The sequence below is a fragment of the Bubalus bubalis genome, chromosome 8, assembly GCF_019923935.1.
Source record: "Bubalus bubalis isolate 160015118507 breed Murrah chromosome 8, NDDB_SH_1, whole genome shotgun sequence".
NCBI classification, from domain to species: domain Eukaryota; kingdom Metazoa; phylum Chordata; class Mammalia; order Artiodactyla; family Bovidae; genus Bubalus; species Bubalus bubalis.
In genome coordinates, this window is record NC_059164.1 from 80,334,936 (window position 1) to 80,351,114 (window position 16,179).

The window sequence follows — 16,179 nt, forward strand, 5'->3', positions numbered from 1 at the left end:
AACTATTAGAACTAAAAACACAAGCCCAGCAAGGCTTCCCTGGTGGCTCAGATGGTAAAGAATCCACTTACATTGCAGGAGATACGGGTTTGATCCCTGAGTTGGGATGATCCCCTGGAGGAAGAAATGGCAACCCACTCCAGTATTCTTGCCTAGAGAATTTCATGAACTAAGGAGCCTGGTGAGCTACAGTTCATGGGGTTACAAAGAATCAGATATGACTTAGTGACTAACACACAGCAACATTGCAAGATACAAGATCAATGTACAATCATTATGGTAAGTTCTACTGCTCAGTGCTAACCATATTACTTACCAAAATTACTCTCCCAAAAGGTAGGCCAAGATTTCTTATATTCGTATACCTCTCTTAAAAGCTAAAATATATTCCCCAGTCAACTTATTCATCGTAACATTGCCAGGAATAACAGCATGCTTGGCACTAAGAACTCAATAAACATTTAAGTAAATAAATAAATGAATCACTGAATACTGGGTGGGCCTTATACTCTTAAGGAGAGTAGAAGTATAGCACAGTCTCTGTGCAGATTGAGTTCAGGTCCCAACTCTGCTATTTATTTGTCTATGTGACACAGGGCAAGTTACAATGCTATTCTATGTTTCTGCTACCTCCTCAGTAAAATAGGGATAACAGAACTATTGGGGAAATAAATTAGTTAATATATACAATGTACTTAGAACAACACTTAGCATAAAATAAATATAAGTTTTATTATGTTATTAGTTCAACTTTGGAAAATGTAAACAGTCTACACAATACACCGTCTACTCCAAAGTCAGCAAGTGTATAGCACTTCTCACAATGTTGCACCTTATATTATTATGTTAAGAATCACAGCACTCCTTTTCCAGAACCTGTCTTGACCTTCCCAATGCCAGTCTCCAGTTAGCCCAAATAGGAGAAAAAATTTAACACTGTTTGCAATGCTGTGTTGATTTCACTGTCATTCTACAAAAACAGCACCAGAACGCAACATTTGCTCTACAGGCTTGATCTAGTTCCCTGCCAATAAATTCTCTCCCCACAAGAATGAACAGTCTGTTACTGACTTCTAACTTCTAATGGGCCTACTAACCACAGAATATTGGATTATTATTTAGATTAAATGTCACCTCCCATTTATTTAGATGACTATTTAGCCAGACTTAGTGTTAATGTCAGCTTCTAAGGGATGTCTTTCATTGGGCCCTTTGTCGCTGAAGAATTGATGCTTTTGAACTGTGGTGTTGGAGAAGACTCTTGAGAGTCCCTTGGACTACAAGGAGATCCAACCAGTCCATTCTAAAGGAGATCAGCCCTGGGTGTTCTTTGGAAGGAATGATGCTAAAGCTGAAACTCCAGTACTTTGGCCACCTCATGCGAAGAGTTGACTCATTGGAAAAGATTCTGATGCTGGGAGGGATTGGGGGCAGGAGGAAAAGGGGACAACAGAGGATGAGATGGCTGGATGGCATCACCGACTCGATGGATGAGTTTGAGTGAACTCCGGGAGTTGGTGATGGACAGGGAGGCCTGGCGTGCTGCAATTCATGGGGTCACAAAGAGTTGGACACGACTGAGCGACTGAACTGAACTGAACTGAGGACATGCCAAGTTTTGTCCTGTTTCAGGCTTTTGTATTAACTGTTCCCTCCATCTGGAATAACCTTGCCCTGGCTAACAGAACTGTCCCTGTTATCTTTATCAAACTGTTTATTTCCTCATGCAAATGTATGACTTATCATTTGTTTATTGACTATATATCCAACTACAATGTAAATTTCATGGGGGCAGGAAACTGGCTGGTTTATTTATCACTTGTATAATTTGGCATAAGAAAAAAGTGTGGATAAATGGAAAGATGAATAATGGATGGATGAATTTTGTTACTTCAGATTCAACTTAATTTCTTAGTACCTAAAATGAGTAAAGACCAAAATTACAACCTTTAAAGTGAAAATATATTTAGTATATAGTATTTACCATAACAGAAAAGTAAACTAAGCATTTTAGAAGATTTTTCTATAAAAATGGTTGAAATCAAAACAGTTTTCTTTTTGCTCTCAATTATCTGGAAAACAAAAATAACCAGAAAATCGAAATTTCTAAGCACTTTAGCTAATCAGCTGCTGGTAATTGCTGGTATATAACAACTCTAGGCTACAAAAAAATTGAAAAAAGCATTTGTCCTTATACCTCATATATATATTCTGTGAGGAACCAAAGTGATTTTCCTAGAAATTAAATGTTATATCTATTAGCTGCAATGATAACATAAGACTTGGGACCAAATAGCTATGTTCCACCAGGAATCAGTTGGACCATAACTTAGAGCAGGTAAAGAGCCACTATCAATGAGACAATACAGAAGGATGTAATACTATATTTTAGTCTACCAGTATAAAATTTTCTGGCCCTAGAAACCACAAAGATGAAGGTGGAATTGATTAACTTCACAACAAAAACAAATTGTTTTAACTCTGGTAAGAGAATAGAACTGATTCTAAGATTGGGAAGCCTACATTTAGGAACAATCGATTAGGTTCACTATTCTACAAGATCCTGCAAAGACAAAATGTAAATTCAGGGAATATTTATCAAGACCAGTGACTCTTTCTCCTATTTCTTTTATATTTTTATCTTAACTATCTTGCTAATTTTCAGAACATTTTGAAAGCACCAAATTGTTTTAAAGTGTCTAATGAGAGAATTAAATTACATCACAATGGAATCTGTCTTCCTGTTTTATTCTTTTCTCCTTTGAGACATTCTCCAAATTGCCAATCAGCACAAGTTAAAAGCCCTGGTATCCCTCACTATGGCCCACGTCATATAAAAATATGACATGTACATGAATATAAGTAAAGATTTCATCTGTACAAAATCAGAGCATCCTCCACTATACACTTGCATCTTGCCTAACCTTCTTTTAAAAAAAATAGTGAACGATGTTCTTTAATGCAGTCAACTTGCATTTAATCAAACCAATAGTAAAAAATAATAACATAAAATAATTATATAAAATTCTTCATAGTTTCCTTTGGAAATCATCAGATTTCTCATTTTTTTGTGTGTCTTTACCTTCTTACTTACTCATCCTAGTATTAGTTAAATGTTCATATTCATTTATCCCCTAAATTTAAACTGAGAGAGAAATGGGAACTCTTAGCAAGTTACAGAACAGAAATTAGATAGGGATTAAAAATTGGCCACAAGAATCAAGGAGACACAAGAGATGCAGTTTCATCCCTGGGTTGGGAAGATCCTGTGGAGGAGGGCATGGCAACCCACTCCAGTATTCTTGCCTGCAGAATCCCATGGACAGAGGAGCATGGCAGGCTATGGTCCATGGGGTTGCAAAGAGTCAGACACGACTGAAGTGACTGAGTGCACACACACGAACAACCAAGGATTGGCAAGCTGGCAAAAGCCTTCAAGGCTGGAATGCATTAGGCTTCTTGGGGAGATTCAAGCGCAAACCTGTAGTGCCCAAACACTTGAACTTTGTGATAATATACTTTTTTTTTTTTTCTCTCTCTCTCTCTCCCGATTCCAGTCTCTCAACTTCTTTGGTCACAGACTGCTGTTTCTCCATCTTTCCATCCTCTATTCACCCTTCAGCATAATCTCAACTTTCAGCTTCCACTTCCTTCCTGGATGCAGGATAGTCTTTCTTCACAGATTTGGCACATTTTAGGCTGTTCTCAAGGAAATTCTTCCAGAGCTGACTTATTAATTAGGTACAAATTGCCAACATCTGTTGGATCATAGAAAAAGCACAAGAGTTTCAGAAAAACATCTACTTCTGCTTTACTGACTATGCCAAAGCCTTTGACTGTGTGGATCACAACAAACTGGAAAATTCTTAAAGAGATAGGAATATCAGATCACCTTACCTGCCTCCTGAGAAACCTATATGCAGGTCAAGAAACAACAGTTAGAACTGGACATGGAACAACAGACTGGTTCCAAATCGGGAAAGGAGTACGTCAAGGCTGTACATTATCACCCTGCTTGTTTAACTAATATGCAGAGTACATTATGAGAAACGCTGGACTGGATGAAGTACAAGATGGAATCAAGATCACCGGGAGAAATATCAGTAACCTCAGATACATAGATGGCAACCCACTCCAGTACTCTTGCCTAGAAAATTTCATGGATGGAGGAGCCTGGTGGGCTACACTCCATGGGGTCACAAAGAGTAAGACACGACTGAGCGACTGAGCGACTGAGCGACCCTTATGGCAGAAAGCGAAGAAGAACTAAAGAGTCTCTTGATGAAAGTGAAAGAGGAGAGTCAAAAAGCTGACTTAAAAGTCAACATTCAGAAAACTAAGATCATGGCATCTGGTCCCATCACTTCATGGGAAATAGACAGGGAAACAGTGGAAACAGAGAGAGACTTTATTTGGGGGAGCTCCAAAATCACTGCAGATGGTGACTGCAGCCAAGAAATTAAAAGACGCTTGCTTCTTGGAAGAAAAGCTATGACCAACCTAGACAGCATATTAAAAAGCAGAGACATTACTTTGCCAACAAAGGTCCATCTAGTCAAAGCTATGGTTTTTCCAGAAGTCATGTATGCAAGTGAGAGTTGGACTATAAAGAAAGCTGAGTGCTGAAGAATTGATACTTTTGAACTGTGGTGTTGGAGAAGACTCTTGAGAGTCCCTTAGACTGCAAGGAGATCCAACCAGTCCATCCTAAAGGAAATGAGTCCTGGGGGTTCATTGGAAGGACTGATGTTGAAGCTGAAACTCCAATACTTTGGCCACTTGATGCAAAGAACTGACTCATTTGAAAAGACCCTGATGCTGGGAAAGATTGAAGGCAGGAGGAAAAGGGGACGACAGAGGATGAGATGGTTGGATGGCATCACTGACTCAACAGACATGAGTTTGAGTAAATTCCAGGGGTTGGCGATGGACAGGGAAGCCTGGCATGCTGCAGTCCATGGGGTCACAAAGAGTTAGACACGACTGAGCAACTGAACTGAACTAAACTGATAGTGCCTAAGACCAACAATGCTTTAGGGGTACACATAAATGCTTTAATTTTAATTTTTTTTAAATCAGAATAAAAAATGGACATAATAACTAATTACATTCAACTGGACATGGAAAAACAGACTGGTTCCAAATAGGAAAAGGAGTACGTCAAGGATGTATATTGTCACCCTGCTTATTTAACTTATATGCAAAGTACATCATGAGAAATGCTGGGCTGGAAGAAGCACAAGCTGGAATCAAGATTGCTGGGAGAAATATCAATAACCTCAGATATGCAGATGACACCACCCTTATGGCAGAAAGTGAAGAGGAACTAAAAAGCTTCTTGAAAGTGAAAGAGGAGAGTGAAAAAGTTGGCTTAAAATTCAACATTCAGAAAACAAAGATCATGGCATCTGGTCCCATCACTTCATGGGAAATAGATGGGGAAACAGTGGAAACAGTGTCAGACTTTGTTTTTTTGGGCTCCAAAATCATTGCAGATGGTGACTGCAGCCATGAAATTAAAAGACACTTACTCCTTGGAAGAAAAGTTATAACCAACCTAGACAGCATATTGAAAAGCAGAGACATTACTTTGCCAACAAAGGTCTGTCTAGTCAAGGCTATGGTTTTTCCAGTGGTCATGTATGGGTGCGAGAGTTGGACTGTGAAGAAAGCTGAGCACCGAAGAATTGATGCTTTTGAACTGTGGTGTTGCAGAAGACTCTTGAGAGTCCCTTGGGCTGCAAGGAGATCCAACCAGCCCATTCTAAAGGAGATCAGCGCTGGGTGTTCTTTGGAAGGAATGATGCTAAGGCTGAAACTCCAGTACTTTGGCCAGCTCATGCGAAGAGTTGACTCATTAGAAAAGACTCTGATGCTGGGAGGGATTGGGGGCAGAGGAAAAGGGGACGACAGAGGATGAGATGGCTGGATGGCATCACTGACTCAATGGACATGAGTTTGAGTGAACTCTGGGAGATGGTGATGGACAGGGAGGCCTGGCGTGCTGCAATTCATGGGGTCTCAAAGAGTTGGACACGACTGAGCGACTGAATTGAACTGAACTTACACCAATGCAATTATAAATATATAATTCAAATATATTTATGGAAGAAAGTATGCATAAAGGCAAAATTTTCTTGGGCCAACAGAAGTCATAATAGTCCTTGAATTCTTCTGCGTCAGCACAACCCTACATCCTACTCCATCAGAACTTGTCCATTCTAGCTGGATGGGTAACACCCAGACCAGAGGTGACTATAGATTATTTATTCCAAACATGATTTATGGTGATAGTTGCATAACTCACTAAATCTACTAAAAAGTATTAAATGGTCACCCTTAATATAGGATGAATTTTATGATATGTAAAATATACCTAATAAAAAAATTTTAAGATACAGATTAAATAGGAAAAGTAGAAATACAAGTGTATGATATTTGGCAAAACTAATACAATTATGTAAAGTTTAAAAATAAAATAAAATTTTAAAAAAATTTAAAAAAAGATGAATTTCTGATTCTTATGCTTGTTTGAATTCAAAAGTTTATCCATAAAAATGTGCTACAATAAGGAGAGTTAAAATTTTATCTATCTTAAATATGAACATCTTAAAAGATGATGCTGTTAAAGAACTGCACTCAATATGTCAGCAAATTTGGAAAACTCAGCAGTGACCACAGGACTGGAAAGGGCCAGTTTTTATTCCAATACCAAAGAAAGGTAATGCCAAAGCATGTTCAAACTACCACATAATTGCGCTCATTTCACATGCTAGCAAAGTAATGCTCAAAAGTCTCCAAGTCAGGCTTCAGCAGAACATGAACCAAGAATTTCCAGATGTACAAGCTAGATTTACAAAAGGCAGAGGAACTAGAGATCAAACTGCCAACATTTGTTGGATCACAGAAAAAGCAAGGGAATTTCAAAAAACATCTATTTCTGCTTCATTGACTAAACTAAAGCCTTTGACTGTGTGGTTCAAAACAAACCATGGAAATCTTTCAGAGATGGGAATACCATACCACCTTATCTGCCTCCTGAGAAACTTGTATGCAGGACAACAAGCAACAGTTAGAATCAGACATCGAACAATGGACTGGTTCCACACTGGGAAAGGAGTACGTCAAGGCTGTATGTTGTCACCCTGCTTATTTAACTTATATGTAGAGTACATCAGTTGAAATGCCGAGCTGGATAAATCACAAGCTGGACTGCCAGGAAAAATATCAACAATCTCATATATGCAGATGATAGCACTCTAATGGCAGAAATGAAGAGGAATTAAAGAGCCTCTTGATGAGGGTAAAACAGGAGAGTGAAACAGCTGGCTTAAAACTCAACATTCAAAAAACTAAGACCATGGCATCTTGTCCCATCTCTTTATGGCAAATAGATCAGGAAAAAGTGGGAATAGTAGAAGATTTTATTTTCTTGGGCTCCAAAATCACTGCGAATGGTGATGGCAGTCACGAGATTAAAAGATTCTTGCTCCTTGGAAGAAAAGCTATGATAAGCCTAGACAGCGTATTTATTCAAAGGCAGAGACATCACTTTTCCAACAAAGGTCCATATAGTCAAAGCTACGGTTTTTCCAGTCACCATGTACGGATGTGAGAGTTGGACCAAGAAGAAAGCTGAGCACTGAAGAACTGATAATTTCAAATTCTGGTGCTGGAGAAGAGTCTTGAGAGTCCCTTTGACAGCAAGGAGATTAAACTAGTCAATCCTAAAGGAAATCAACCCTGAATATTCATTGGAAGGGCTGATGCTGGAACTGAACCTCCAATACTGTGGCCACCTGATCGAGGAGCTAACTCATTGGAAAAGACCCTGATACTGGGAAAGACTGAAGGCAAGAGGAGAAGGAGACAACAGAGAATGAGATGGTTAGATGGCATAACTGATTCAATGGACATGAGTTTGAGCAAACTCTGGGAGATAGTGAAGGACAAGGAAGGCTGGAGTGCTGTGGTCCATGGGGTCGCAAAGAGTCGGACACGACTTAGTGAATGAACAACAGAATATGAACAATATACAAACAAGGATGAAAAAGTGAATCAAAAATGCCAAAATATTCTATATGTGAAAATAATTACAGAAGTTTGGTGATAAAAAAAAAAACAAACTCATTGTAGTAGTAATTAGGGGAGCCTGGTTGCAATTAAGTACAGGAAGGATATTAAAACTTCCAAAAGATATTTCTTGAAGCCACAACAGAAGAATAAGAGCAACAGAATAATTGGAACCACATCCAAACCCACTTCCTTGTTATTTACCAATATCATCTAAAGAATACTGTCTAGATGCTGGCATTAGACAATCTTCAGTTGACAACTTTAAATCACATTAAAACTAAAAAAAAAAAAAAAAAATCAAAGAATTTTATGACATGGGTTAAAAGTTTATAGCCTTGAAACTACAAAAAGATTTGTGCCCACTACAAACCACATCCCGGCAACTGTCATGTCTCTGCAGTGAAATGGTTTTGTTGTGGTTGAGGCAATCATCTCTGAGTTAATTATTAGCTACTATTCAAACCAAGTGTAATTTGTCTATTGTACATTAGATCACTTTTAAGAGAAGGGTACAAAATTTCATTTTTAGCAACTGATATCGAATGTTATAATCATTCATTTGTCATCCTATGCAATGCAATCAAAATGAGTAGAAAACTATGTTTTTTATGACTGCATGAAATGGCAGTCATTTTTCAGGCAGCTGAAATTAAGTTCAAATGTTATCTGCTTAATGACAGTGAACATTTATATAAAAAGAGAAAATGAATACTTTTTTAAAATGTGCTTTCCTGTTATGTTACTTTGAAAAGTATCTAGAACTAGCACTTCCCATTTACATAAAGCAGATTTTAATCATTTTGTGGTTTGGTTTGGGGATCTAAAACAAATCAATGTTATCTTAAATTGAAAGACTAAGTGAAGTTAGTCAAGATTTCTCTATTGTGAAAAGATATAATAATTATGATAAAATAATGTCAATAGCCATCTTTTTAATCTCAGCATATTTTTAACACTGGAAATACTTTTTAAATAGCCTAATAAAATTAATATTACTCATCAGCAGAATACTTTCATATATACAAAGAATTTTTCATATTCTTTTGTGCACTAGAACCTCAAAACAACCCAGTATGTTAGCATGGTGAAGAGTTTTTGATGAGCTGTCCATCATCCTACTCTTGCATTCCAGTCCCCTATAATGAAAAGGACATCTTTTTGGGGTGTTAGTTCTAAAAGGTCTTGTAGGTCTTCATAGAACTGTTCAACTTCAACTTCTTCAGCTTTACTGGTTGGGCATAGGCTTGGATCACTGTGATATTGAATGGTTTGCCTTGGAAACGAATAGAGATCATTCTGTCGTTTTTGAAATTGCATCCAAGTACTGCATTTTGAACTCTTTTGTTGATCATGATGGCTACTCCATTTCTTCTACGGGATTCCTGTCCACAGTAGTAGATATAATGATCATCTGAGTTAAATTCATCAATTCCAGGCCATTTTAGTTCGCTGATTCCTGGAATGTTGACGTTCACTCTTGCCATCTCCTGTTTGACCACTTCCAATTTGCCTTGATTCATGGACCTAACATTCCAGGTTCCTATGCAATATTGCTTTTACAGCATCAGACCTTGCTTCTATCACCGGTCACATCCACAACTGGGTATTGTTTTTGCTTTGGCTCCATCCCTTCATTCTTTCTGGAGCTATTTCTCCACTGATCTCCGGTAGCATACTGAGCACCTACCAACCTGGGGAGTTCCTCTTTCTGTATCCTATCATTTTGCCTTTACAAACTGTTCACGGGGTTAGAAAACTAAGATCATGGCATCTGGTCCCATCACTTCATGGCAAATAGATGGGGAAGCAGTGGAAACAGTGTCAGACCTTATTTTTGGGGGCTCCAAAATCACTGCAGATGGTGACTGCAGCCATGAAATTAAAAGATGCTTACTCCTTGGAAGGAAAGTTATGACCAACCTAGATAGCATATTGAAAAGCAGAGACATTACTTTGCCAACAAAGGTCTGTCTAGTCAAGGCTATGGTTTTTCCAGTGGTCATGTATGGATGTAAGAGTTGGACTGTGAAGAAAGCTGAGTGCTGAAGAATTGATGCTTTTGAACTGTGGTGTTGGAGAAGACTCTTGAGAGCCCCTTGGACTGCAAGGAGATCCAACCAGTCCATCCTGAAGGAGATCAGCCCTGGGATTTCTTTGGAAATCCAACTTTGGCCACCTCAGGTGAAGAGTTGACTCATTGGAAAAGACTCTGATGCTGGGAGGGATTGGGGGCAGGAGAAGGGGACAACAGAGGATGAGATGGCTGGATGGCATCACTGACTCGATGCACATGAGTTTGGGTGGACTCCGGGAGTTGATGATGGACAGGGAGGCCTGGCGTGCTGTGATTCATGGCGTCACAAAGAGTCGGACACGACTGAGTGACTGAACTGTACTGCCCATCATCCTTTACCTCTTCCTCTGGCCAAAAAATAACCCCACTATTCTTTAAGGAAATCACCTCTCCCCAGTCACAGCAGTATAGTTTGGGTGGAGTTAACCCCATCCATTGTATCAGAAATGGCTTAAGCCAATTAATATTCTTTATCTTTCAGGTCTCATTAATTGGTTCAGGAATAGTCACTTAACTCAGTCACTTAACAGTCACTGTCTTGTGTTCTAGGACTTCTAGGCAAGGGCACTTCTTTTTTGTTCCATGGGAACTAATGAAAGATTCTGAAACTTTCCTGAGTAGTACAGTGGAAGGATGTAAGATCTGGAAACAGAACTGCTAACAACTTTTTTTTAAAGATATGGGCCATTTTTAAAGTTTTTATTGAACTTGTTACAATGGCGCTTCTGTTTTATGTTTTGATTTTTTGGCTGTGAGACACGTGGAATCTTAGCTCCCCGACCAGGGTCCAACCTGCACCCCCTACATGCTAAGGCAAGGTCTTAACCACTGAACCACCAGGGAAGTCCTGACAACTGCAAACAACTTTAGTGCCACACAATGAAAGATGGAGAAAAAGGGAGGGAAAAGGAGAAAGGCTGAGAGCACAGAATGAAGCAGGAAAGTGAAGAAAGACAAGAAAAAAAGAAAAACAGAGAAAAGAGATCCCTAAGTCAGAAGAAGAAGCCCTTATCAGAAGAAAAGAGAGAGTCCAGAGCCAAAGAATTAGGGTAGAGGCACAGCATCAAAAAAAAAAAAAGAGCTTAGGCTGTAGTGGGTTCAGAGAATGAACAGGCTCTTATCACCCACTGCACTACACTTCAGGAAGGCTTCAGCATAAATTATTACCTGCATGTCACCGCCTTCAGAAACTCTCTGATACTGCTCACAGCTCAGAGGTTATTCTGAAGTGGCAACAGCAGCAAGGATTCAAGCAAACATGGTCATTGGTTGAAAAGACCTAACAGAATTTACAGATAGAGAAACAGAAGTCTTAAAAGTTAAAATCCAAATTCTGAAGCATGACATATAAGGTCCAACCACATTCTGTAACCCTGTCAGGGCACCACAGCGAACTATCTATACCTCCAACTTTTCCATCCAACTTGGTTGCCTCTTCTAGTAAACCCTGAACAGCAGCATTGCCTTCCACTCCAACCTTTGGAGCACAGAGGCTGGGACACAGTGACTGTTCAGTGAACTAGAGCTGAAACAAAAAAATCCCATTATCCCATGACTCTAAATGTTATTTTTCTCAAAATTCTCATATTTCAACAAAAGCGCTTATCCATAACATTAAATTTCATGACAGTTTTCACTCACAGGATCTAAACATGATTAGATATTGATCCAGAAGGGCCTACTTGGTTGCACTGTCTTACTGCAGCTCTTGGCAGGCTTTGGGGAAGTAGGGGCAGTCTCACTATTTGTTTCCTTATTACTGAGTGTTCTTCTGCTTCCCCTGCCTCTTACTCAATTTGCCTTCTCTTTAGCTTCACCAAAGGAAAACTGAAGCTTGCCTGTCTCTCAATGCCAAAGCTTTTCCTTCATTAAGCAGGGACAAGAGAACCAGTCAGGATGTCAGAAACCAGAGGTCTTGCTGTGACTCAGCTACTCAAACAGGTCAACCTCTCTCAGCCTCAGTTTTCTTATAAGTGAAATGAAAATAGAAATTCCTCATCTACCTCCCTCCCTCAAATGATGATTATGAGGGTTCAATAAAATAGTGTGTGTGCAAGTGCAAAGCCCTAAAATAAGGCATAATAGATTTTTATTGTTAAAGGGTAGTTAATGACATTGGCCAAGTTATGAAAACAAAATAAGTTTCCATCAATGAATCTCACTTATATCTGGAATCTAAATTTTTTTTAATTTTTATTAAAAAAAATACCAAGCTCATATATATATATTGATGGTTGAAGTGAGGGACAGGGGAGTTGTGCAAAATGGGTGAAGGGGGTCAAAAGGCATAAACTGGCAATAATAAAATTTAAAAGTTAAGGAGATATAAAGTACATCATGGTGACTCTATATTGCACATTTGAAAGTTGCTAAAAGAGTATATCTTAAAAGCTATCACAAGAAAAATATATTTGTAACTTTATATAGTTATGGAAGCTAACTAGACTTATTATGATGACCTTTTCACAATATTTACAAATACCAGATCATCATGTTTACACTGCAACTAATATAATGTTCTATGTCAATTATAATGAGTCTTAAATACACTAGTGATTTTAGCAACCTTTGACTGGGTTACCTGTAACACAATAGGCTAAATCACTGCTACTGTGTTCACCAAAAGCAAATCATTTCATCATTAGTTGTTTATCAAGTACTTATCCTAAGTCAATCGTTCACTACTTTTTTCTAATTTTCCCTAGCAAATCTAAGGGATATGAGGCATATCCATTGGTAACAGTGGTTCTCTGACTTATCTCCAAAGATTGGTAGACCTGCTATTTGACAAATACTTGGGCTTTGAAGAGGCTACAAACATAAATAAAAACGAACATTATTCCTGCACACATGGAACTTACAGCCTCAGGGAGCAACGCAAACAACAAATTTAGACACACACTCCAAGTATGCGTGAGTCTGTACTTACTGTACTCTCGCTTTGAAACAGCCCCACCTGTGACTTCACCCACCTTCATTCCCACCCCCAGGGAAGCACACACCTCCAGATTGTGAATCACTGTGTTAGGTGTCAGAAGAGAATTAAACTCTATAATACTCTACAAGAAATTTTTTTCCCAAGTTAAGAATTGACATACCATAAGAAAAGCAGTCCAGATAGAGATCAGGAGACCTAAGTAGAACCTCAAATACAGAACGAGCTGCATAATTTGTGAGTACTGAGGCAAAATGAAAAATGTAGGGCCTCTCATTCAAAAACTATTACAGATAGCTAGTGGGAAGCTACCGGAGAAGGCAATGGCACCCCACTCCAGTACTCTTGCCTGGAAAATCCCATGGACGGAGGAGTCTGGTGGGCTGCAGTCCATGGGGTCGCTAAGAGTCGGACACGACTGAGCGACTTCCCTTTCACTTTTCACTTTCATGCATTGGAGAAGAAAATGGCAACCCACTCCAGTGTTCTTGCCTGGAGAATCCCAGGGACGGGGGAGCCTGGTGGGCTTCCATCTACGGGGTCACACAGAGTCGGACACGACTGAAGCGACTTAGCAGCAGCAGCAGCAGTGGGAAGCTGCTATATAGCACAGGGAGCTCAGCTCAGTGTTCTGTGATGACCTAAGTTGGGGGCTGGTGGGGGGAGGCTCAAGAAGGAGAGGATATGTGTGTGTATATATATATATATATATATATATACACACACACACACACATATAGCTGATTCGTTGTATAGCAGAAACTAACACAACATTATGAAGCAATTATATCCCAATTTTTTAAATTATTAAGAATTTCAAGGCAGTGACAGCAGAGCATTTAAATTAAGCCCAGTGCCTTCTGTGACTGCATAGGTCACAAACCCATGAAACCTTCATGGATTCCATATTTACTGGGTGTGCAATTTTTATGTAGTGACTTAACCTATTTCAGGTTCCTTGCAGCTATAAAATTAAGGGAGAGAAGAAAAGACTTTCAACTTCACTCCATCTAACCTCTGCCTCTCTGTTAAGGAGATAGATCATTCATTTGGAGAGAGTTCTTTCACCCTTTTATATAACCATTAAAACACTGACTGTAACTCAAAGCTAGTAATGAAAATCCATTAACAGTATTTATCTTCAACCATATTAATGTTTCTTGCCTCTATATACTACCTTAATTTTGTCTAAAAGAAAACAAAAAGTCTCCAAAGGAGAGTTCCAAGTTTACTATTTTCCCATGTATGCCATTTAAATCTGAAATTCCCAACTGAGGTTTCTATGAAGTATTTTTTCCCTCACTAAAATGTCTCCTTGAACAAATTAGATATTTTCTTTTTTTTTCCTGTCCCTGAAAAATTATTCAGAAGCAACCTCCACATACGGTACAACATCTAGGTCTCATCCAGTGAAAAGTAGGCAAAATGTCAATTTGAGAGTGAGTTAAATAACCCTTTTATTCCACCTGCCTAGTGCTTAGCACTTGGCATAACATAACTGACAGCAATACAAACCAAGTGCTCTTAATCTGGAGCTTATGGAAAGAATTTTTGGAAGTAATTAACTTGAATGGAAAAAAATTATACCTTTATTTTCATTAACCTCTAAATTAAATTTAGCATTTTATTCCATTATGAATGTAAGCAACAAACCACAGGAGTATGTTGTTGTTCAATCGCTCAGTCATGTCCAACTCTTCGTGACCCCATAGACTGCAGCATGCCAGGCTTTCCTGTCCTTCACCATCTCCTGGAGCTTGCTCAAACTCATGTCCATTGAGTCAGTGATGCCATCCAACCAACTTATCCTCTGTCATCCCCTTCTCCTCCTGCCTTCACTCTTTCCCAGCATCAGGGTCTTCTCTAACGGGTCAGGTCTTCATATCAGGTGGCCAAAGTGAAGGAGCTTCAGCTTCAGCATCAGTTCTTCCAATGAATAGTCAGGATTGATCTCCTTTAGGATTGACTGGTTTGATCTCCTTGCAGTGCAAGGGACTCTCAGGGATCTTCTCCAACACCACAATTCAAAAGCATCAATTCTTCAGCACTCAGCCTTCTTTAGGGTCCAACTTTCACATCCATACATGACAACTGGAAAAACCACAGCTTTGAATATATGAACCTTTGTTGGTAAATTTAGCATTTTATTCCATTATGAACACAGGCAACAAACCACAGGAGTATGAGCAGTGCCTGAGTATGACTTGATTACCAGTAAATATTAAGCACATTTTCTTGTCATATTATAGTTACTTCAGTCACTACTTTAAAATTGCAACGGTTATTGAATCCTCTAATAGATATTCTATTTTAATGTATTAATGAAAAATCATATGTACTATTATAACACAATGTGGCTTTTACATTGAAATAACTGTATTTCAATATAATTGGCTTCCTTTGTAATTCTAAACATCTCATTCTATGCATTCAAAAACATAATTCTGAGGCAAGGTCTATAGACTTCGCCAGACTACCCAAATGGTCTCTGGCACAAAAAAATGACAACTGCATTTCTGTCTCAAAAATAGTAACAGACCAATAAAAACAGTCTTTAGAATTCTGTTTCAACAGCAATATCTACAGTGTAACAAAATTTTTGTGGCCGACTGATTTTAATATTACAACATCAAGGACACAAAAACAGAACAGCTTTTACTGTTGTTGGGTTTTTTTTGTTGGGGGGGGAGGAGCAGTTCCTCTTGTTTTGTTTTTTGTTTTTGCACATGACTCACAGGATTTGATATGAAAACGTATAACACAGATACATGTTTTTACTCCATTATCTGAAATGTTAGTTGGATTGGTACCTGGGATGACAGTAGGTTACAATCAATGAACAGTCCTTTTCCGGTTTTATGTCTTTGTATCAGTCCAGTCATAATGGCTCCATAGGCATAAAGGCCAGTGGCAAGATCAGTCATGGCCACTCCTGGACGAACTGGATCTCCATCCTGATTTGAGGGTTGGGTGAAGGAAAACACAAATTGAAAATTAAAACCATCATATAAGTTCACAAATATTCTAAGGTCAAATAAAAGAAAGAATTGTGTATCATGTGCACATACACATAAAAGAAATACAACAAACTGCT

General features: G+C 38.7%; 1 protein-coding gene across 9 annotated transcripts in view; it reads right to left on the reverse strand.

The window, feature by feature from the left end:
* The window catches only part of SUGCT (succinyl-CoA:glutarate-CoA transferase), a 763,763-nt gene that overhangs the window by 639,030 nt on the left and 108,554 nt on the right, over positions 1-16,179 (reverse strand). For 8 of the 9 annotated variants that reach the window (XM_025292055.3, XM_044946814.2, XM_025292043.3 and 5 more), the window contains one exon: positions 15,896-16,039. The exons of the other annotated variant lie outside the window; for it this stretch is intronic. In XM_025292055.3, the coding sequence (XP_025147840.2) occupies positions 15,896-16,039 (144 nt within the window). The remainder of the gene's footprint in view (positions 1-15,895; positions 16,040-16,179) is intronic. 9 annotated transcript variants of the gene reach the window in all.